Below are 24463 nucleotides of genomic sequence, written 5' to 3'. Positions count from 1 at the left end.
ATTGCTATACGGGAGACAAAAAACTCAACAGCAATTTAAGAAATTCAGTAAGGATGAATCAAAAGATAACAGGGACTATTAACTATGAACTAGGAATCCCACAAAGCATTTCACTGCTTAGAGAATAATTTGTCTCAGTGGTGAAATTTGCTCAGCCCAAAATAACTGGGTTTCCAAGTTCTGTGCATACCTTTACGCTAACAGGTATAAACTCAGTCCTTTTTTAGAGTGATACTGGAAGACTGACAGCTACTGCAAAACCATATATCCTTGCATCTAATCCTCAGCACACATTTTTATATTAATTGCTTCTCAGTTAAGAAAGCTATCACTTTATGTTATGGCAACCACTCCTCTAAAGTCAGTCTACTGCTCTGCAAAGTTAAGAATAATTGAATTCCTTTCCTAACAGCCTATAAAATTCTCAACTCCCTCTGCTCAGAAACACACTTCTTACCCATTCCCAGGCAGCACAAGGCATTTTAAATACAGTGCTGTATTTCTGGCATGTAAACTGACAGTCTCTAATGAAAAGTGAAGAAAACAATGACTTTGCCTATATCTACAGCAAAGGTCAGTGAAAGAAAAAAATGAGAAGTCTTACTTCAGAAGTGAGAATCAGCTTGACTGTCTACTGGAAAGAATAACTCTTAATGACATTCCAAAACTCTAATAGAGAAGTTAGCAATACTAATAATACTTAAAATTTATAGATCTTATGGCACTTTTAAATGTTCATGTATATGACTCAAAGCATTTTTCCACTTCTGGTTACAAAACATTTCAAAAATGTTTTGCCATGAATTCAGCACACACAGATGTTCAGCACCTTACCAAGAAACAGATTCTTATTTTCTCAGTTTGGAGGGTTAGAAAGCCCCAGGTTACATGCAAAGAGTAAATCATCACTCTCATAAACATAGCTCCACCTTCACTGAGTCAGAAGCCTTTCTGTATAAGCCCCAGATCCAACCAAAACACATGAACAGCTTAGTGAGTTCATCCTTCCCTGGTATCTTATGTTTCAGATAATGCACAGGACTATTCTATACCTAACCATGCACTAAAATATATCTTTATGACAGGGGAAATAGTCATCCTTGTTTGTAATCAGCTTTTCTGTTGAAGACTTCTTCCTTATACAGCTCCTAGCGCTTCCCACATGAGAATTTTAACAAAAAGTCACATAAGTTTCTAGGATAAATTTTAATATTTAAAAAAATAGTAAAGGCTTCTGTAAATGCCAGATATCAGCATCAGCAGTCTTACTACTGATGTACCACGTACAGGAAGAATTTGATTGGTTTTCTACTTGTATCATACTGTTAATGAGTGCAATATGAACACTGGTGAACTCTGGAGAACCCGGAACTCCAAGTCAAGAATGACAACCTCTGGCTGTATAAGAAATCAGTTCTGACAAGGCCTGTCAGTTGTAAACACCAGGGCTGAAAACGAAGTTTGAACAACATATTGAAAGGTCAGGCAAAAAAAAAAAAAAAAAAAAAAAAAAAAAAAAAAAAAAAAAAAAGAACATTTTGTTACCATGAAACTTTGGCAGTAACATAGGGTTGTTCCACTTTCACTCAAAAATATTATCATCCAGAAGACAGAGTCAACTGCCTGGAAAGAATTACAGAGGAAAAATTTTCCCAAGCTGTCTCCTTCTTTTCTCTAAAGTCAGAGGCTTCACTTCACAAACTCAAGAATTAGCATTACCAGCATTTCTACTTAGTGACATTATAATACTCACTTTAAAGTCTTGACTGGATGATACCAAGTCAACAATGTCAAACATACAAATGACAGAACAAATGCATAAACTGAAAAAGGCTCATTTTTGCTAACTACAATAAATCTCCTGTACTAGTTAAGTTGCCAAGTAATGTTTACACTGAAAATAGAAATAACTTGGTGCTATTGTAACTATGTACTGTTATTTAAGTGCTTCTAGTTAAAGTATCATAGACACCTATATCAAGAGAAATTATCAAATCATTCTGAACTCTTCAAAATTGAAGATGGCTGTTATTACAACACATAAAAGTAGCCCAAACTTTTGAATGTTGTTACTAACCCTTTGGAATTTATGTAGTCACAACAAAATAAGCTAAGAATGAAAGCAAGTGGAATAAATACCCTCCCATTTTCCTGAGGCTGAAAAGCCTAACCGACTTCAAAAGCTGACTTCTGGTACTTTTCATTGCCATAATTAACATGTGCAAAACTTACCTATAAAGACATTGGCGCTTCGTTATACAACCATTAGAACCTACTCAGCATAACCATTTTCCTTCCTGCATTCACCCACTGGTTCTTTCCCTGCCATAAATCCTCTCAGATAAATTTCTATCATGTCATCTACCCCATGACTAACTTTGCAGTACTTTCAGACTGAATTAACAACCACAACAGACAACCCTGGCTATTCGCCTCTTAAAAGTTGACATATTTTTAACCACAGTGAATAATCCCAAATTGTAACAGTGAGAGAGTGTAGAATCACAAACTCTTTATATTTCTCCTTCAACGAAAAAAAAAACACCACACAAACAAAAAAACCAAACAAACAGGCCAACCGAGCAAAATAGATAAACATGCCTTATTCTGAAAAGTCACTTGATAACCTACTGTTTCCCTCGATTTCTATAATGTGATAAAATACTAAGATTATGAACTTCAGGACTGAGGAGCTTCAAGTTTTGTCGTCTCCATCAGAATTCGTAAAAATTCGTTAAAGCAATGAGAGAGAAGGAAAAAAAAAAGGAAGAGAAAAAAAAAAAAAAGCCAGAGGTGGGGTAAAATAAAAAAAATCAGCGAACAAACTGGGATGAATAAGGTCACACTTGGTTATTCCTGACTGCCAGCAGGGTCACGGCACGGCACGGCCAGCGCACAAGCGCCCCGGCTGCCGGCGGCAGGGACGCGCGGGCCGTCCGCCGGCCGGGGGCGCTGCCCGGAGCCGCCGAGAGCGGGGGGTTCCAAGGGCAGCACGCCGGGCTCGGGGAGTCCCCTGGAACCAGCGGCCCAGGGTTTCCTGCCACGGCACGGGAAAAACTGCCCGCGTGGTCACAGCGGGAGAGACTTCGCCGGGGCTGAGGGAAAAGCGCTTCACCCTTAGGGCCGGGGCGAGCGAGGGACAAACACGCGGGTCTCGCCCCTCCGTGCGCCCTGACCCAGCAGCAGCGAGCGGAGGCCGCCGCACGCGTCCTCCCCGTCCCGCACGTTGCCGCTGCGAGATCGCAAAGGCGGCGACAACAAGGCAAAAGGCGTATCGCTATCACCTCCGGGGCTCACATGATGGGGGGCGAGAAAGCATGGAGCTCCGGCGGCGCGGGCAGCAGCGCCAGGGCCGCACACTGCGGCAGCGGAAGCGCCCGGGCCGAGGGGACCGCGCGGGGGGGAAGGGCCCGAGCCCCGGCAGGAAGGGCCCGGGCATGTGGGGAGCGCCGGGCCGGGGCCGGCACAACGCGAGCCCCTAGCGCGTCCCGCGAGCTCCCGGACTTACAACGGCATCGTCTCTCCGGCCCCTCCTCCTCCTCCTCCGCCGCCGCCGCCACCACCGCCGCCGCGTCGTCCCCTTCCTCCTCTTCTTCTTCCTCCTCACCCACCGCTGCCGCCTGAGGACCGGTCACTCGTCCCGCGGAGCGGCGGGAGCCGCGATCATGGCACGGGCCGGGGCCAGGCCCCGGGAGCGGAGGGAGCGGCTGTGCCGGGCCCGGCTGCCGCTTCACTCGCCTCTTCCCCTCCGGCCTTCTAACATGGCGCCCGGACGCTACCACAGCAACGTCCCGGGGCGGGGGGGGGCCTGACGCAGCGCGGCGGACACCCCCGCATGGCGCGCACGCTCGCCCGGCCGCGCATGCGCAGAGGGAGGCGGGGCCGCGAGGCACGCTGGGGAACGTAGTCGCGGCGGCGGCAGCCGCGGCGCCGGCCGAGGTTTGAAAACAAAGCGCCAACGGCCGCAGGGCGGTGCGTGCGCGGGGCCGGGCGGGACGGGAGCGGACGGGACGAGCTCGGCTCAGTTCGGCTCGGCTCGGCTCGGTTGGCCCCGGCACCGCAGAGTCTCCGGGAGCCGTCCCGGCGCTCTAGGCGCGGGAGGGGCTCGTTCAGAGGCAGCCCCGTGCGTGGCTTTGGCTACCCCCGTCGGGCTCACTGTGCCTTCGTGCCCTGCGCAAAGCAAACGGATCCTTTTGTAAGAGTTGTTCTTGAAATGTCTGCCTGGAGTAGTATGCATAAACTTTCAGAATATTATAAGAAAGTCACACTCTATAGAGCAGCTCAAAACTTTATTGTTAGAAAAGTCAATGCATTACAGTAACTAGAGAAAACCTTGTTTACCCTCTCCTTTTAAGTGTCATCTTTATTGTGAAAAACAACCCTTTCAAACTTTTGACACAAAAAAGTGTCAAAAGCTACCAATTATTTCATCTTCAATTGCCTCACAGGACAAATGGTGAGTTTAGCTGACAGTATATAGGACATATAGATCACAAAAACATGTGTTTCTTTAGAGTAGGAGATGATGGTTCTGAATTCTATTCCCAACTTGTCTGTGTAACTATGAAAACAGATGAAATAAGATACTCTTCAAAAACACTAATATATCTGAATAAAAACATCAGGCATTAACATGTCTAAAATTCTGATACTCAAAGTTACAGACAATATAGCTGTCAAATGTTTCTATGTCACTATTCTTTCAGCTCTTCCACTTTCCCCCCCTCCTTTTGCACAAAGCGTCCTTGCCTTCTGTTTTGACAAAATCCTGTATTTGTTTTACACCAAGTATGCAATCACTTCCAGCTCAGTCAGCACAGATATGGTTCCTGTGACAGCTGGATGAAGTCAGCAAAATTGGGAAGGACAGCCATGTGCTGGAAACTCTAGATTCTTCAAGAATCTCTAGAAAATATGTATCTAGGGTTGAATGCTGAAGATTATTAAATGAGTTCTACAGCCATGTGTTTGGTACCAAAGTTAAACACAGGTTTTATGACATACATGTGCTGGGAACCTGTTAACCAGTAAGTCTTCAGAGCAGCACAAGAAGACTGTATTGTGTGACTTTTTGCCTCTTGGCAAACTGGGAGGGGAAATAAGAGAGTTTGCTGCTTCTATTTATTTCCTTTTTCAGTAGAAATAAATTTTTTAATAAAAGTTTTTCTCAGGCTAGCTGCCTACATTCACTAAGGATTAGGAAAATAATATACAGATGTGTAAATGTATCAATCAATACATGCAGCAAATGGAAATGTTATAGAAGAGGATTAAGCATCCAGTACAAAATAGTAATAAAGTATGATAAATAAAAATGAAGACTGCATAGTAAGTCTAAACAAAAATAACATGAGAAACTAAGTCTTTTTTATCTAAAATGTATTAGGAATTTTCTCCCTTTTTGTTTCACAATTCCTGTTGCTGCTAGGATTTAACGTTTATTCCAGTCGATATCAGGACTGTTCTTGAAGAGATATTCTGCCTATAAACAGAATAGTTTCAAAATTACAATTATTTTCACATCTCCAACTTCAAAATATATGCAAAATAACGAACATATAGTGGATAATATTGCTTTAAACAAAACTGCAGAACATGTTAAATGTAACTTACACCAAAAAATGTCTCTCTGTCAGAGAAATCTCTTTCCCCCAAAGACTATCCAAAATAACACTGACCTCACTCACCCTCTTCATAGCAGTCACTGTTTCTATCGTGGGCAAGAAAAGGAAGTGAGCCATTTATAACAGTTTTTGTCAGTCCAAGGAAAGGTCTAGGGAGCACCCTAGAACCTGATTTCTGTACCCACTGATCCTGATATTTAAAAGCTATGCAGTTATGAGGGAAGATCTCATACTCCTACAGCTACAGGTAGCTGTCACCAGTAGGCAAAAAGAAAACATCCCTTAGTGCCTGAAGTTGCATTGTAACACCATTCCTTTCATTTTAAGCTTTTGCTTGATTAATAAAATGCTCTGTTTCAGCTTATAAACAGCTTGGTTAGGACGTGCAGGCAGAACAGCAGCACAGCAATAACGTTACAGCACCTAGATTCCTGTCTGAATGCAATGACCTGACCCTGCTTGCAGTCCAAAGTTGAGCTGGATACTGTCCTGAGGTCATTTGCAACGGGAATTAGTCTGTGAATGTCCTACAGGATTTTCTCCTTTATTTATGTGTGTATTGTGAAGGCAATTACCAAAGAGATTCCATTTATCATTATGACAATGTGTTCAGTTGTGCCAGGGGGGGTGGGGGTAGCGGGGGGGAGAGTGATGTCCTGCTTTCTGAAGAGTTAAAAATTTTAAATCATTTGAAAGTAGGCATAAGTAGCTAGAATTTTTAGGCTGCAGGTTGAACTTTATCTGAACCATATGGTTATGTTTTTAAGTCAAAGATGGATTACAGTGAAACCTGGCACTAACAATTTGAACATTAATAATAGAATAGACAAAGCTGCAGCTTAAACATTACTTAAAAATTAATAGCTGGGGTAGACAGCCCATAGATCATGGTATATGAACCGTAACAACCACATGATTGTAAGAAACAGAACCAACCTAAAGCCCACTGAAACCGACCTAAGAGGGTGTACAGGTGACCCTTTAGCAAGCCCTTGGTAACAGACAGCAAACCAATGAAGGGCAGCCAGATCTCAGAGCCTCACAGAGCTCTTGGTCCCATGAGGGATGTCCTGTGAGGGATGGGAAGTCTAGATTGTAAGGGTGTAATTGCTCAGGGATTTCTTTGTTTGTGGACCCTCTTTTGAGGCACCTAACTCCAGCTATCAGATATCATAACAGGTTCATTGGCACAAATCAGTCTAGTGGAAATGAAAGCCTAATGTAAAAAAGTTCTTTAACTTGTAATCCTCTATGGCACAGCAGAATTGTCGGGGTACATAAGATGTGGTGAGTGCACGTACTAAGGGGAAACAGATTCTGGTAGTGATTTTTGTCCTATTACTGTTTAACAACACTGGATCCTTCCCTTGATACACAGTATCAACTGATCCCATGAGGAGTAGTTTCTGGGTTTTAATTTTCACTATAATTGCTGGTCACCAGAATTGCAGATTCTAATCATTAATTAGTTACCATCCTGAAAGTGGGGAGGAAATTTAAGTCCTTTCATTAATAGAGATTCTTTGAGTCTATATAAGTATTCAAAAATATTTAAGAAACAAAACATAATCACCTTACCAGAAAATTGACTGGATCATCTGGCCTGATCCTACAACATTCATTTATCCCTTGCATAAGTGTTGGCATGACATTTTTCATTAAATAGTTTCGTAGTGGAATAGATTGGGCCTCCAATAACTCTTGTTCCTGTTTTTTCACTTCCTCCTGCTGTTTATTCTACAATTAATAAAGAAAAAAAATGTTTATAAAATCCATCAAATAACATTTGGCTAAATAATAGTGCTGGTCTAGAGGGAAAAATAGTTTTAGAAGCTGTAGACAGAACTTTAAAGAACAAGTTGACAGTAAAAATTACTAACTGCTTATTAAATTTAGAGCACACAACACACTGAGGGCAAAGAATTGAACATTATAAGGACTGACATAATCTCTTTACTAAAATGATTTTTTTTTCTTAACACCTAAAAGGAGGTTTATTCTCAAGTCTTCCAGTGGTCCTGTTTCCATAAGGTATTTGGCAAAACAGTTGAAATACACTGTAGCACTTCAAAAATTAGTGCTATTGTAAAACATGGGTTGTTTCTTGAGGCTTATTTTAACTGGAGGGAAGGAGAATATTTTCACTCAGTAGAGAGCCCTGGCTTTCTAATTTTTAAATTTGTTAATTGTGTTGAGTTTGTTTCTCTTTAGTTCCCTTTATTTGTTTTATTCGTATTTCATTGATGTTTTTGAGGGGCTTGAGAGTCAAATACACTAAAACCACAGTGAAATACATCTGTTTCCACCAGCTGAATTTATTTCTGAATTCAGGTTAAATCAAATTATATTTTTACACTCAAAAACTAAGGGGGATGAGGGAATATAACTGCTGCAAGCTTTTCTTTCTTACATCCAATAGCACTTAGTAGCATGCATACTTGCAGCAGCTTTAGCCAGAAGATTACTCCAACTCGTTTTCATTGTCCTCTCTCTTCACTCATTTTATTCATCAGTAGCCTGAGTCATATAGAGACACAGCAAACAGATGATACTCTGAAAACTGCTTTTCTATACTCAAGGCGTAACACAAAAGCAATATTCAGATAAAACAGATACACCAATTTTTACCTTATTCACACAATCCAGGAGTGCTATTGAATAAATCTTGCAAGTGGTCTTTGGCCACTTCTCGGAGACAGCAGCTAATTTATAGTGTCAAGGACAAATGAACAGTTGCTTAGATCTGATCATCTGCCTATTTTAAAGGATAACCTTAAACACACGTTTTATCTAACACCTACTTCAGCTTTGATAAATGCAGTTTGCACTTTTAAAGGTAGATGGCTTGGATTGAATCTAGCTAAAATGTGTTAGCTATTCTTACGAATTTTACAGGGTACAAAATGCTGTTTAATGTTGAATGAAGCTGTAAATAATCAGATATTAGAAAACCCTTATATACGAGCCAACATCAGAGGAATGTAAGTTCTTCTTTAATTGTCAGTAATTTCAGCATATTATTACCCCAGAGATGTGTATGGGCATTCAAATATAAAAAAAAGACTTCTCCGTGGAAGGATCAGTTTGTTTTTAAATAACTCTAAAAGAAGACAATGGACTTGCCTTCCGGTGAAACGGCCTGACTTTGGGTGTGAACAGAAACATTCTTACAGTACGAATTTCAGGTCATTTAACTAAATTGTCCTTGGGTGTGGAAAGATAAATAAGGAAAAAGCAGCAGGAGCAAGTCTTCTGGGGTCAGCTAGCCTAAATACCAAGTACTTATTAGATTAGTAGCAAACAAAAACCATCCTTCAGACTGCATCAGGTAGTCCTTACCCAACCGAGTACTCAGCTCTTACACACGTTCTTGCAGGCTCAGAAACCTCTCTGCAATGTAGGCTGGAAGATTGGGTTAGTGTTGAGCTAAAAATCTAGTTTGATAATTAAGCCTTAGTCAGGCGCTTAGAAGTAAACTGAGCAAATGCAAAAGTCCTGTTCGACTTGGTAAGGAAAGTCTCCACTGATTGTAGTAGATATTTATAAATGATAAAATAGAAGAGCTACAGCACAGCAGCAGCAAGAGTACCATAAAAGTATTTTAAAGACAAGCTGATACTAAAATGCAAAAAAATGCTATATCTGTAATAAAAAAAGCAGATTATGTAAGATGGGCTTTAAAATGCACTGTGGAGATAGCCTAACCCAAACCTAAATTAGGATATAAGGAACAAGAGAATTTATGCTACATTTCCCAAGTGTATTTACATAACAGATTACTTGAAGTCATCTAAAACACATAAATAATAATGTTTTCCCAAAAAACTGTATTAACCTACCCACTCTTCCCATCTCTCCTTTCTTTCTTCCCTTTCCTTATCTTCTTTACGCTCTTGTTCAGCTTTTTCTTTAGCTTCTTTTGCAAGGTGTTCCTCAGCTGCCTGGCGTTGCAAAGCCTCCTTTTCTTCATCTGTCAAACCATAATTCCGAGGTTCTCCAACTTCCTTGATGATCTTTGATACAGCAAGTCTGTTTTCAAAATCTTCATATACAGCTATATCTTTTAAATAATACAAGAGAGAACCATTTCAAGGTTTTGTCAACTATCCTCAAGTATTATGCAAGACCTAAAAATATATTGTGTTCATGTTATTTGAATTTTCAAGTAAAAGATGTTATTTCCAATTGCTTATAGATGTCATTTTTTTGTTACATAGAATGAAGTTTTCTAAATCTGATTTTCTTTACCAGTTTCAGCTGAAATACTTTGCCTTTTTAGCTGATGTAAGGAAGAAACATACTAAAATAAATTTTAAAACTACTGTTTAACGATTGAAGCTTGCCTAGGTTTTGAAACCCAAAAAAGAGGTTAACTACCATCTCTCAGATATGTTCCTGGCACCAATTTATGTCAACTTCTCCAGATGCACAAAACCATCAGTTTTGTCCTTCTCTCCCCCCTGAATGCTACACAATAGGTTGTTAGGATGTGGCACAAACTCCAATGTTTTCACTCATACAGATTTACAAATTCACATTTCTCATACAGATTTACAAATACAGAAATTTCTCTAGTCAATCTCTTACTGTGTTGTATTTACAAAACAAATTTGTAGCTTCATGTAGGAACACAAGGACTGAACAAGACCTTCTCTTTCATTTATTCCTTCTCCACTTCTAATTGCTGGAAGTTACTTGCACAATAAACTTGACAAGAAAGAAGAAAAAGAAAAAATACAGAAGAATGAAGACTTTCTCCAGGGTTCTCTAGTTTCTGTATGCAATCAGTGTGTGGAGGCAGAAACAGTACAGGAATGTACATGGAAAAGAGGAAAAGTGGACGTTTGAGGGAGAGAATACTGGGGTAAAGGACTTCTTCAGGGGCAGGAAATGGAAGGTGTAAAAGCACAGAAGTGGGTAAGGAGACATGCAGATGGAGGGAAAAAGAAGACTCATAATACAGCATTTAGATGAGAATCCAGTCACCCCTGCTGCTCAGTTCCTTAGGAAGTTATTTTGAGAGTCATTGGCAAAGCATTTTTCCCAGTTCTTTCTAATCACCAATTCGGGTAGAATCAGACTCTCAAATACTAATACCATTTTTCCAAGAGTTAAATTGTTTGTGATTTGGACCTCAAATCCAAACTCTGAGCATGAATTGAGGAGGGAACTAACATAATTCTACATGATAAACCTTATTTTACAGCTTCTTCTTTCAAAAAAATCAGGAATTACATTCCTGAAGTATTCCAAACTAAAGCAATGCATTTGCTATGGCAAGCAGCCCATCATTCCTACAATTTTAGCTGCACGTGGATATACAAATTACAATGAAAATCACTTTTCTTGTCATTTAAAGTATTGCTAATATTGGTTTCAATGTTGAATTTGAGGTCTCAAAGACTGCAATTTTTCTTGGATGGCTACAGAAGAGTACAATGTTCATTTTACGGCAATCAGAATTAACTACATTTATCCTCAAAAACTAATGCCATTTAAATGAGAAATGAAGTTAGCACTGATGCTAGCTGAGAGGAAAGGAGTTCAGAAATTAAGGTCTTCAAAAGGATTGCTGTTGTAGCCTTAATATACCTTTTTGTATAAGATCTGACATGCCTGTCACCATTCCCAGCTTGCAAATGAGAAAAATAAGACACAAGATAACCAACTTGCAGTCTTCATATAGTGAGTCATCAAAGCAAAGTTGAGTTTCCAGAATCTTGAAGCCCACTCCTTTGTACTAATCATATTTCAGACTCAGAAAAAAATAATAATCATAAAAATTATACATAAAACCATATGCTACAATTTTTTAAAATTTAAGGTGGAAGAAAACTTTTAATATTTTGAAACATTATTTAACAAATCACAGGCACAATTTTTAACCTCTTCTTCGGAATATAACTGAGCAAGCAGTTTGGTCTCTGATAAAATCCATTGCTACTTAATTCTATGCATCTGAAAATCCAGCTGGAACATCGACTAGAATGGAGGGGTTAATGGCTGAGTTATCTTTGTAATCTGTTCCTACCATTTTACAGCAGAAGCAACACACCTGCATGCTTCCATGGGTAACAACCAGGAATGTGAACATGGGTAAGGAGACACTTCTGAGACAAACAGGACATGAGGATGATGCTCATTTGAACATGAGAATCAATGCTATACACCCAACGTGAAAACCATCTGGAACATCACAGTTGTGATACTGCAATAACTAAAATCAGTAGGCAACTGAGTTTCTGTATTTGGAATGGGCTACAGCTGAAGAATAATCTTGAGGCATAATTCTTTGACAGTGCCTCTACTTGCATATCTAGAAGTGTATAAGCTGAGAATATGACCAATTGGTGATGCCAGACCTTAATATTTACCATTTCATACATTTACTTTTCACAGTAGAATTTCCTCAGTTCTAAAATAATTACACTAACTCACTATTTTTTCCCACTTCTACACTTCCTAACAACACTTATATCCTATTATTTTCAAAATAATCTCCACGAGTGACAAGAAATAAAAATCTTGGAAAATCAGTTGTGACTAGGGGGTTGAACAATTAACTTTTCATAATTCATCTCAAATAGTCATTCAAAATATCAGCAGTTTGATTTTAGTTGCAGAGGTCTCTCCCTTAATCTTTGTTTCCTTTCCTCTCCCCCTTAAAACCCACATTTCTTTAGAATGCTATCACTCTAATCTCGCTGGCATGAAAAATCAGATTATAGTTATCTTCTCAAGATTTCCCAGTGATCACAATTTTCTAGATAGTATGTAGGGAAGACAAATTTTCTCACATACAGGTATAGTGCAAAACAGATTCAGTCTCAGCCTTACACTTTTGATTTCTAGTAATTTTCTTAAATGCTTCTTAATTTACAGATTACCCACATATTGTCATGGTATTGCAAAATGTGGAAAATGTAAAATTTTTTAAAAGAAATTATGTACTTTGAGGTTTAATCTTTGCATACTTTCAAGCTTGATCAATGAGAAGGAAGATTTAACCCATGAAACAGACAGCAAGCCCTAAATGATGTCAAGGTATTACAAAAACAAATTACTGGTTCATTGAATTACCTTCTTAAGGTGTAGGCCTGAACAAGACTCAGTGATCTCAGACCAATGGGCCATTAACAAAGCTGGGGAAGAAGGATATACCACTGATAGAGGACACAAAGAGTACAACATTTACAAGCCATAAGGACATCTGGCAGAACTGCCAAGGAAGAAACTAATAAAGCCAACTGAGAAATTGTGCTGAAATCAGCTCCAGCTGGGTGAAAGTTAATGCCAGCAGTGAGGAAATCACAACCGTATTCAAGGACCACCAACACAAAAAACCCACTGACCCAAAAGAAGAGTAACACTGAGCATGGGCAGCAAGAGAACAATTATCCAATAAAAGATAGAATACTAATTAATAAGAGAACTATGTAATATTTAGCCAATAAACACTAATCCCTTTGTTTGGTAAAATGTATAAATAGTGACAAGTTTTGATAGTAGGAGTGTTTGTGGAGTACCACCAAGCACAGAAGTTAGTACAACTCTGAAATAAACAATCAATGCCTCTCTTCAGGGTGTAATTATTAGCTTGTGGCCCACCAGGTAACAAATCCAATTTTTGAGGACAACAATAGCATCAGAGGATAAATCTAAAGAAAAAAAATATAAGGAACCATAGTGTTTATGTCCATGAAAACGTACTCTTACACCTATCTGAAAGGATGCCAGTACAGAGATCTGTAACCTAAGTCACGAAATTATTTTAATAATTAAGATTACAAAAATGAACAACTAACATCCCAAATTTTACAAAAAGGTTAACAGTAAAAGAACATTTTTGCAGGCAGGTATATCATTAAATGCTTGTTGTATATGTATTCTGCAATGTTAATAAAAATATTATTTATATATGGATACTTACTATTTGATTTTTGCAAGTGTTAAATTTGTAAGAACAAAAAATTTTTATTCATATTATATCTACTAATTTTATTATTCCTTACCAATAAACTGAGGATGTATTTCAAGTTCATCAAAATAGTTGAGAACAGTCACATCATCAGTATTTATCTTGCGGAAGCGTTTCAGTGTTTCCAGGAACTGTTCCTCAGTATAATGAGTTCCAGCAACTTCACTCTCTGAAAGTTGTATTATTCTGTTTATAAGGAATTCATCAGATGCAATCAAAGAAAAAATAAATTCTGTGAAGAAGAACATATTTTTTGAATATATACAAAATTTCCAAAGGAATCAAGCAAAACCAGCAGGATAAAGCAATTTCTACATAGATTAAATCCACTCTATTTTAATTCTCAGCATAACCAATGCATTACATTTTTATTCCATTAAGCTGCTGTAATCACAACAAGACAGCCACTACTGTTGTTATCAGCCAACAGTTGGTGGCATTTTCACAAAAAAACCCACAAACAAACAAACAACCCAGAAACTGAACCAAACCCTTCCTTTTTATTAAGGAAAACTTCTTTAACAAAAAGGTGGCCAATGATTGGAACAGGCTGTCTGGAGAGGCGATTGAGGTGATTGAGTCACCATCCCTAGAGGTATTTGAGAGATAAGGAGATGTGACACTAAAGGACATGGTTTAGTGGTAGACTTGGAAGTACTGGATTTAGGGTTTGACTTGATGCTCTTAGTAGTCTTTTACAACCTAAATGATTCTATGATTAACTGTTCACTTTTAAATATGAGGGCAGCAGCATTACATGAAATAGATTTTTTTTAAAGTGAAATTAAACAGGGACAGATGGAGTGATATTTTAGACTTCTTGTTGGTGGCAGCAACTTTTCATCAGTTTATTTAATTAGAAAATAAAACTACTCAGTTTATTTAAAAAGAAATCTATTGAACTTACCAGGTATGATTATTTGATTAAATTTAGGCATTTTGCCCACTGCTTGTTCCTCTTCTTCTTCTCCTTCATCCTCTTCTATTAAAACAAAAGTAAGAAATAATTGACATTTTCATTTGAAGCAACAATATCACTTTATTTGCTAAAAATGTGCCAAGTAAAACACAGGTTTGCCAATATCCAAATTATAATAATAACTGGAAATTAATCTAACCTTAACACCAGTTTAGAGAATTCAGTAAGTAATTCATGTTGCCAGGCACCCCAGAATTGTACCTTAGGACACTAGTATTTGTTTGCCTACACCACAGATGTATCTACATGCACAGACAATTTTTAAATATGTCCAGTCTTAAAACTGCTGTCTTATCTTTGGCCTCTCCTACTGCCCAATAAATTATTCTGCAAAAAAATAGAGACAAGGCTCAGAACAATGAGTAAAAATATTTTACAACTCTGTTAAAATGGTTTTTGCTACTAAGGGTCTGCTTTTATGAATAGTCAGTAAAACTGCCTGTAGAGTACCAGCTGAGCATGACCATTTGCAGAAAGCATACTAAGCTGAACAAGACTGTTTTTCTGTACCTTCAAACCTCAGTTGTAATTTAAACATGAAGATGATTCTTGGTCTCAATGTATGGACAGTGCTTGCTCACAATTTGAAATGTGTGTATCTACAGTAGCTCACCTAATAAATACACTGTAATTTGGCTCACAAAATATGTACTGGTGCACTGGCTGGATCCCCTCATTCAGTAGCTCTTAAACATTATGAAGAAATTATTCTATAGAGCTTGCTTAAGTGGAGCTGGACAAGAGAGCATCCTCTATGCTTGAGCATTTACTTTTTACATTACCAGGAAAAATAGTCTAAAAATTATCTTGTGCATAAATTAAATAAGGTGCATTACAGTCCTTCTTACATTCTAATAATCACACATCACAAAACTTAGTTTTGTATCTTGCACTGCAGTCATTACAGTGCTGATGCACTCAAGTATTATGGCTCTGAGAACAATAATGATAATGACAACATCAGCAGCAATAAAAACAAAAGCAGCAAGAAAACCAAATCAAGCAGTACACACCTCTAAAAAGATCCATTGCCTCTTCATAGGTCTCTGGGAACCCATCTAAAACATATCCCTGATTCCTACAAGGCATGGACATGAGCTTGTCCTTCATAATTTTCATGATATACTCATCACCTAGACTGCCTAAGACAAAGAAGGTTAATAGGTGCCTAGTTTATAGAAACAAGAGATCTGAAATTATTTTACTAACATTTAATGCATTTTAATAAATTTTTCTTCTACTTAGACCCTAAAAAGTTAAATATTTTGAGTTACTATTTGTATATTATGCATTGTCAGCAATCTATGGAATATTAAAATGTAGATATAAAATAAAATTACCTTTGTGTTTACAAGGATATAAACATTAGTCCTTAATGATCTAAACATGAAGTTAGTTTTATTTTGAATGCTACAATCAGATTTTAATAGAGGCAGTAAAGAAGTACTTAGAGAAAAAAAGTCACGAGAAAGCAATAATTTTCTATTTTCATTTTACAATAAGACTTAAAGATAGTCTTCCATAAAAGACATGAGGTAGGTTCTTCAAGTTTCATTTTCAGACAAGTTGTGATATGAATTAGTTTATTTACCTGTCCTACGTTGTCAAGAAAATACATAGGAGGAAAGTCAAGTTTGACCTGAAATTTTGTCCTTTTGTTTCTTACTTTATTTTGCTTTGACTATTAAAAGTCTTAGATATTTATAAATCATTCTAATCATAAAAGTATGTAACTATTTTGAAAGACATTGTTATTTTAAACAACACATCAAAGCATGCAGAACAGATGCTGCCACCAGTCTCATTACTGATGTTTCCAGGTGTGTAAGAAGTTAATTTCTTTGCAGATACACAAGATCTAAATCAGCTAAACCCTTAGCAAGGGATCACATTTTTAAGGGGGATCACTTTATACCACATGGAAAATGTTAAACACTTAGACCAAAACTACATGGCATTATTAATATATAAATGGTAACTAATATTTTTCAGCAAGGAACCTTTTTTCAATCTTTTACAAATTCTTTCCAGGCTTCTGTAAGCAGTATTTACTTTTTAATGATGTATGAGGTTCTTAATAACCCCCACAATTTCATTTTAGCGTGCACTTGTTTTTACTAAACTACTTTTATTTTTGTAAGTTTGACAAAGGTATATTTCACCAGCTTTTTACTTTATGTTATAGAAATTTATGCTCTCTGCTCTGAGAAGAAAACATGACATTATTAAAAAATTCTGAAGTAGAAAGATGAAAGTGTAATGATTAAAGAGGGACCAAAATATTTAAAAAATATGTCACTTTTAATATACAAGGTGTATTGTTGGATTGGGTTTCTGTGGACAGGTTTTGTTAGCCAGGGGACTTACAGAAGTGGCTTTTCTGAGAAGCTGGTAGAAGCTTCCCCCATGTCCGACAGAGCCAATGCCAGATGGCTCCAAGATGGATCTGCTGCTGACCAAATTTAAGCCAATCAGGGATGGTAGCAACGCCTCTGTGACCAAATATCTATGTAGGGAAAAAGTCATTGTGCAGAAATAAAATGTGGCCAGGGAAGAAAGAAGTGAGAATCTGTGAGAGAAACATCTCTGCAGACACCCAGGTCAGTGCAGAACTAGGGGAGGAGATGCTTCAGGTGCCAAAGCAAAGATCCACCTGCAGGCTGTGGTGCAGCCCATGGTGAGCAGGCTGTCACCATGCAGCCCATGGAGGTTCAGGGGAGAGCTGACATCCACCTACAGCCCATGGAGAGGCCCACTCAGGAGTAGGTGGATGTCCAAAAGAAAGCTGTGACCCCATGGGAAGCCCCCACTGGAGCAGGCTCCTGGCAGGACCTGCAGACCCATGGAGAGAGGAGCAGGTTTGGTGCCTGACTTGGGACCACCTGGGGGACCCGAGCTGGAGCAGCCTGAAGGACTGCATCCTGTGGAAGGGACCACAATGGAGCAGCCTGAAGGACTGCATCCTGTGGAAGGGACCACAATGGAGCAGCCTGAAGGACTGCATCCTGTGGAAGGGACCACACTGGAGCAGCCTGAAGGACTGCATCCTGTGGAAGGGACCACACTGGAGCAGCCTGAAGGACTGCATCCTGTAGAAGGGACCACACTGGAGCAGCCTGGGCCTGAAGGACTGCATCCTGTGGAAGGGACCACAATGGAGCAGCCTGGGCCTGAAGGACTGCATCCTGTGGAAGGGACCACAATGGAGCAGCCTGGGCCTGAAGGACTGCATCCTGTGGAAAGGAACCACAATGGAGCAGTTCATAAAAGCTGTGGTCCATGGGAAGGACTCACACTGGAGAAGTTTGTGGAGGGCTGTCTGCTGTGTGAGGGACCCCACAGTGGAGCAGGGAAAAGACTCCTCTCCCTGAGGAGGAAGCAGCAGCAGAACCATGTGATGAACTGGCCAAACCCTTATTCTCCATCTCCCTGTGCTGCTGGTGGGAGGAAGCAGAGAAGCATTAATAAAGTTAAATTCAGGAGAGAAGGTAGGGGTGGGTTCTCTGATTTTGATTGGCAATACATTTAAGTAATTTGTCCAAGTCAGGTCTGTTTTGCCCTGTACACTATTTGTGATCTCTCCCTGTCTTTATCTCAACTCATAAACCCTTCATTGTATTTCCTCTCCCTTGTCCAGCTGATTCTTGATTTTGATAGGAACTAAAAGTCTAGAACACAAATTTATTTCCTGATTTCCATTTGCATAGGGTTGCACTAGCTACCTGAATCCCACCATCATACTTTGTATTTCCTACCTTTATTTTGCTGCATGTTTTCTTTTATTGCATCTAAGAATTCTTTTGCTTCTTCTACATTTTCACCCTCCTCCTCTTCCTCCTCCTCTACAAGATCTTCTTCTTCTCCTTCTACTTCTCTTTCCACCCTGACAGGTTCTTTAGCCACAATTTGCTCCTGATGACGAGAACAGAAATATGAGTTGGCTCAGAAATTCCATAACCAAATTTACTTTATACACAGATGTAATAAAAGAAAAAAATAATTCCTTTCATGTGTATTCATGAACAGTGAGTTACTGAGCAACTTCCAGTCTCTAAAAAGATTTCAGTGCAACTGCCAGAGATGATCAGTATGTTAAAAGATATTTCCATTCTCAAATAATGGGATTATAAGTAATTTTTAAATGCTGCCACATATCTTAAAATCTGAGAAATTAAAATAACAGGAATATTTGAAAACAGTAACACACCAGATCTGCAATTTTTTCAGAAATCACATCATTTGTCCTAACATAATGTAGCTTGTAGTGTTTGCAGAGCTCCTTAGCAATGGTAGATTTGCCAGACCCAGGAGGACCATGAATGCAAATTTTGAGAGGCTGGAAAAAAGGATAAAGATATAACATTATTCAAACAGCACAGATGCTTTTATGTAAAAGCAACAATATTTTTAATATGACTAATAGGAAATAGCAATTGTACTTAAAACTAAAAGGATATTTTTGTTTTATTTATTTATTTCTTGTTGAATATCTTCTCTATCACCCATAGGTCTCAAGTAACATAGTTACTTAAATGATGAAATTTACTGTTGGAGAAAAAGCATGCTTCTATTTAGTAGACATACAGACCAATTTGTTGTGGTTAGTTAATGTTTGAATAATCCAAAGAGATGACACAATCCCACAGATAGAATGCAGTGAATTTTGGAATGTCTCTACTTTCCAGTTGAGATAGAGTTACTGTCATCAAAATTATTATTTTGACTTCAAAAATTCCAGATTCATCACAATCTTAAGTGATGTCTCATTTCAGCCTACCTAGCCTGAGGATGCATAAGTGCAATTAGGATCCCAGTATACACTTCTAAATATGTTATGCAATAAACTCATAATCATACCTAATTAAATGCCTATCTTAATTTAATAAATCTGGCAGTACAAACTCTGCAATAGAGTAGTGACAGAGACAGTCTAGCTAGCCTTCCTTCTCCTTGCTACCTGGTATGTACTGTTTTTTTTAGTTAGATGCATTTGTTCTGTGATGCAATGGTTTAACCCAAACACAGATCTGATAATTCTTTCAGAACTATGAAAGGACTTTCAATAAATAACTTTTAACAATAGTATCTTCATCTTTTTTACATGTCCTGAACTCTTATTCAAAGTTTGAACCAGATACAGACATGCTAAACAGCTTTATTGATACTTGGATATAAACAGGCATTTTTCTGCACCTTTCAGTAACCCATACATCTGAATACAGAAGTTCTAAATATCAAGCTAACATAGGAAATAGTGAAGTTGCCCAGTAAATTACACTACAGAGCAGGGTAAAAGGAAGGCTATATTGCACTGGAATATCCACACTCACTGAATATATAAAGGACACAAAATTATTAACTATTGACTATTATAAAAAAAGTTTAAATAAAAGATACACTTATTATATTCCCAAGGCAAAATATACCAAGAGTACCATATACTGCATAAAGAAACTAGCTTCAGAATAGCAGCTTTCCATCATTAAGCTGATTTGCATTTACAGAATTTCAGTTTTAGGCACAAAGAAAATAAAACTCAGTCTTCTTTTTTTTTTCTTTTGCCTCTTATTTAAAGAGGCAAAAAAAAGAGCCTCTTATTTAAATCTTCAATTTAATTTTAAGTTTTTATGTTCACTTATTTTGCATCTATATCCATCTTCTATGTATTTTTACTTAATTAATTTATGACTTGTGTTTATGTAACCATTTCTATTGGGGATAAAGAGAGAAGAACAGTTTAAAATACTATACCAAAGCATTACCAGTAATCCTCGAGCTTGCTTGTATTCCATGACGACTTGAGCAATGTTATCTACCAGTCCTGTCTCAGCAAACCAGTTAATGTTGAAATTCTCTTTCAGATAAAGAGATTCCATTCGCAGGTTCACAAACAACATATCCAGTTGCATTTGCTGGGGGAACAAAGCTACATTTATTTACAGACTTAAGCTATGCATGTTAAAAGAACAGCTGGAGCAAGAGACTAGAATGGATGGGGAGAATAGAAAGAATTAAAGCATTGGGAAAGAAGGTTTACATACAAAAAACCCCAGATATTTAAGCTTTTTAAAAATATTAATTTTCAATGTATGATTGTATTTGAGTGTTCTCAAATTAGAACAGCAACACTAAACAATTTTCACTACAATGAAAAGTTTTCATGTAATTGCAAGGAATCCCCACTTTTATAAATTTATCAAGTGCCATCTTAAAACTGTCTTATTTCTCCTATGAACACTTTCTTCCAGATAAATAGATGAATACAACGTAATTTATGTATTCTGTGTTCATCAGCCTTAGTAGCACTGCATTATAAACCTTTTTTAGATTTTTATTATTTTGTGTATGTTTTGTTAGAGCGCTCCCATATGCTCAGGGGAACAGTGACATCAGAGCTTCAGTGTTATATTTTTTAAATCAGGCTGTAACTCTTCAAAATTCTGTGTTTTATGATGGCTAGATTTTACTTTATTTATTTTCCAAATTCAAACTCACTTAAATATTTTTTAGGCATATTTTGGGGCTAAATTTTTCTGGTGAAATAAAGAAAAAAAGAAATTATATATTTCATTATATCATACTTTTAAGTTTAAATACTTTCCTGAAGAAATAAAAGAAAGAAAATCACTAACTGTTAGCTCTTTGCTCAGGAATGCATTTTCTTTAGGAACCCTCTCAGTTTTTCCTGGTCCAATATTTTTACTGATACACTGTAAGAAAAACAAACAAAGAAACAAATAAAGAAAAAGCCACATCAGAACGACTTAAGAAATCAGATTCTTAGGAAAAAAATGAACAGGATTTCTGTGGATAAAAGATGTGCTGTAAATTTTATGTTACACTGTACCTGGAAAATTAGGATACTGATTTGAAATAGATCTAAGAACTGTAGTAGAGGAAATGTATTTGAATATGTGTATAGAGGCTTTGCCCCAGAGGTCCCAGTTGCCCTTGATGGGCTGCAGCTGTGATGTCCTTAATTGGGCTGCAGCTGTAACCAATGAAGATGACTGGGATAAAAGGGGGCGGGATAGCCAGTCAGGGAGAGCCTTGGAGGCGTCCTGACCTGAGAGAGAACAACATGCAGAAGAAGGAGGCAGTGAAGATCTGCAGCCATGAGAATACATCAAAGAGGTATGGACTTTAGAAATCTAATAACAACAATATGGGACTCTAGAAATAATAGAAGAACAACAAAGAACAATACATTTGAACCTTGAAAATCAGGATACTGATTGAAATAGATCTAAGAACAATATATTAACTTTAATGTTAGTATTGAATAGCTTTTGATTGCTAAGTAACATTTCCTTAGTACCTGCAATTAAAAAAATAAATAAAACAGCCTAAAACCACAGAAATTTTTATAAAGCTCTTAAATATATTAATAAATCCCTACTGCTTCAGATGTATTTGGAAATATTTATTTTCCCAGCACTCTCACTTCAGGTTCCTGAGGTATTTAATTCCATTAACAATTGGGAAGGGTTTTCAGATGCCACTGATAACTCTCCACATATCATTTGCATTTCATCATTAGACAGAATTTGTTAGTTACTCCTACAGCCCTTTAGAATAGATTTAAATCACACTACGTTCCATAAAGTCATGAGCGTTTATATAGACCATTGTCGAAGACGGAAATACTATAGTTTATGACTTAAACATTCTCATGAAGGACTTTTGCCTATTATAGCAAAAACTGTTTTACAAAGGCTGCGGGCGAAGACTACCACACCCTGAGTGGGGGCTCCGACTGAGGCCGCGGACTGCTCGCTGATGAAGATAAGATTAAGTAACAATTTAGGGCTGCGGAAAAAGGAGCACAAGCCTAACACGGTCCGAGCTGTGACCCAGCCCCAGGGCTATCAGCTGCCAGGCTGCTCACAGACCCTCGCACCTAAAGGTGTGGCGGGGGGAGGAGACTTTTTGGGTGTGTAGCGACAAAGCCTCTGGGGAGAGGCAGAGACCACCTATCCTCCGCAGTGCAGACCGTTCAGCTGAGGGGCCCTTCACCTGGGAAAAGCTAATCCACAGCAGAAGGGCTGTCATGGCCCATCAAAGACCTCCCAAAGGGGTCCCCAGACCCCGCAGCAGAGCACTGCAGCATGATGCAACAGACCCACAGTGTTGCAAGGGACAGTGTCAAACTGGCCCCTGCAAAGGGGACATGTGGGTGTTCCCCCCTGCCCAAAGCCTGCATTAACCCCACTGGATTCTGTAATCTTCTGTGTGGTGGCCCACCAGAAGAAGTCCAGATGGAGGGGAGCAACGAGATGTCATTGGGACCCTCAGATAGGTGATATGCTTCCACCTAGCTCCTTCCCTTCCTCTTTGCCTCTTTTACTATTAAATAAAATATATCAAATTTTTGCCACCAACACCTAACCTCATTTGCTTTTAATCATGTTTTTGGGATATATTTTGAACCTGCAAAGTTCTTTCCATTTTTTACACAGAGACTTAGTTTTCTTTGCTCTTCTGGGTTTAAACTGGACCATAACAACATCAAATCTAATAATCCAGCATTCTGGTTTCAATGATGTCACTTAGTGGACACCCAGTGAAGATAAGCATGGAAAAGGCATATGTGATACTCGTTCCAAACTCTCTTCTAATATTTGGCTAGTTTTAACTAGAACTCTCGAGGTGTTTCTTTCCCATGCACCTTTCCAGTCTTCCCCTGGGCTGGTACACTCCCTGCCAAGACAAGTCTCTGTAGCACCCTCTCCACTGGCAACTTCCTGTCCCCAAGAACAGTCCACTTACCCCTGTCCTCTATTTGACATTTCTAAACAACCTCCTACTTATGAAAGGACACTAACCACTCTCCTTGGGATGGCTCCCTCGACTAAAGCACAGGTTTCATCTTCTAGTGAGCTCCCTGTTTCTTTAAACTCTCTTTGATACAACAACAACAAGAAAAGGGCCTTATGTAACATTTGCTCAATCTACATGAGCAAGTGTCCTATGAGCTGACTCTCACTATCACAGTGTATTGTTTAGTAATGTCATCCAGACTACTTCTAGAGTTAATTTCATAACTCTTGGAAAAACAAGATATCTTCCACAACATGAAGGGAAACACATGGTAAAGACTCATTATCTAATCACAGTTCTGTGAATCCCATAACAATTTTCCATAACTTACTTAGGTAAAATTTTTATTAAAGTTAATGATAATACTGCAAAAATTAGTTCTGCAAGATCAAGTAAACCGTTTTGTTTAAAGGACAGAAGTCTTAGAGGTTTTCAAAGTAATCTTCCATGTAATTTACTACTCAGGATAATTCAGGAAGACCTAGGAATGTCTACTTCGGTAAAACACATAGTTTTAAAACCTTACATACAGATATACTAAAAAAACAAAAACAAAGAAATTCAAATACGCTTTTATCAACTCTCTTACCTTAACTAATTCTCCAAGTGTGTGCATCGATGCATCTACTCCAAGTACATACTGGAAGTCTGGCTTGTGTTCTGCTACATTTTGCAACACTCTGAAATATAGCAAGTACAGCTGGGGCTGGCACTTGGAGAAGCATCCAGGGCTTTTCTTGTTAAAGGCAGTTCATGAAACAGTACCAAGAGTCTGCAAATTCTTGCAGAACATTTCAGAGCATGACATTTTCATACATATTTCACTTAATAAAGAAGAACAGCTACACATTTTATTTGGAAGGAAGTTAAAGGAATAAAAAGCTCTATCTGTGAAAGATGTTGTCTTAGTCTGCTGTAGAGTCCACAATTCATTCCCAGTTCTGCACCAGTTAACTGGTATCACACTCTAGACTGAGTATAACTCGTTATTTATTAAAAGCAAAGCACAGTGCAACAGTCAGATAAGGATTCCAGAAAGCACATCTACTTCTAAAGTGAAGG

The 24463-nt window shown here is 38.3% G+C and overlaps 2 protein-coding genes across 3 annotated transcripts in view; both read right to left on the bottom strand.

Moving 5' to 3' along the window:
* The window catches only part of PAPOLA (poly(A) polymerase alpha), a 43825-nt gene extending 40065 nt beyond the window's left edge, over positions 1–3760 (bottom strand). For both annotated transcript variants that reach the window (XM_066551237.1, XM_066551238.1), the window contains exon 1: positions 3509–3760. In XM_066551237.1, coding sequence (XP_066407334.1) covers positions 3509–3516 — 8 coding nt within the window. In that variant the 5' untranslated portion in view covers positions 3517–3760. The remainder of the gene's footprint in view (positions 1–3508) is intronic.
* Positions 3761–4272: 512 nt separating this feature from the next.
* Positions 4273–24463, bottom strand: part of AK7 (adenylate kinase 7) — a 29592-nt gene continuing 9401 nt past the window's right edge. The window contains exons 8-18 of the mRNA XM_066551814.1: positions 23991–24081; positions 21214–21291; positions 20344–20493; positions 18789–18917; positions 18337–18493; positions 15595–15723; positions 14510–14584; positions 13637–13834; positions 9464–9684; positions 7203–7361; positions 4273–5482 (exon numbers count right to left, since the gene is read on the bottom strand). Coding sequence (XP_066407911.1) covers positions 5432–5482; positions 7203–7361; positions 9464–9684; positions 13637–13834; positions 14510–14584; positions 15595–15723; positions 18337–18493; positions 18789–18917; positions 20344–20493; positions 21214–21291; positions 23991–24081 — 1438 coding nt within the window. The 3' untranslated portion in view covers positions 4273–5431. The remainder of the gene's footprint in view (positions 5483–7202; positions 7362–9463; positions 9685–13636; positions 13835–14509; positions 14585–15594; positions 15724–18336; positions 18494–18788; positions 18918–20343; positions 20494–21213; positions 21292–23990; positions 24082–24463) is intronic.

Source organism: Molothrus aeneus, chromosome 6, assembly GCF_037042795.1.
Source record: "Molothrus aeneus isolate 106 chromosome 6, BPBGC_Maene_1.0, whole genome shotgun sequence".
Taxonomy (NCBI): Eukaryota; Metazoa; Chordata; class Aves; order Passeriformes; family Icteridae; genus Molothrus; species Molothrus aeneus.
The sequence above is the reverse complement of the archived record's forward strand: the minus strand, read 5'-3'. Positions and strand labels throughout refer to the sequence as shown.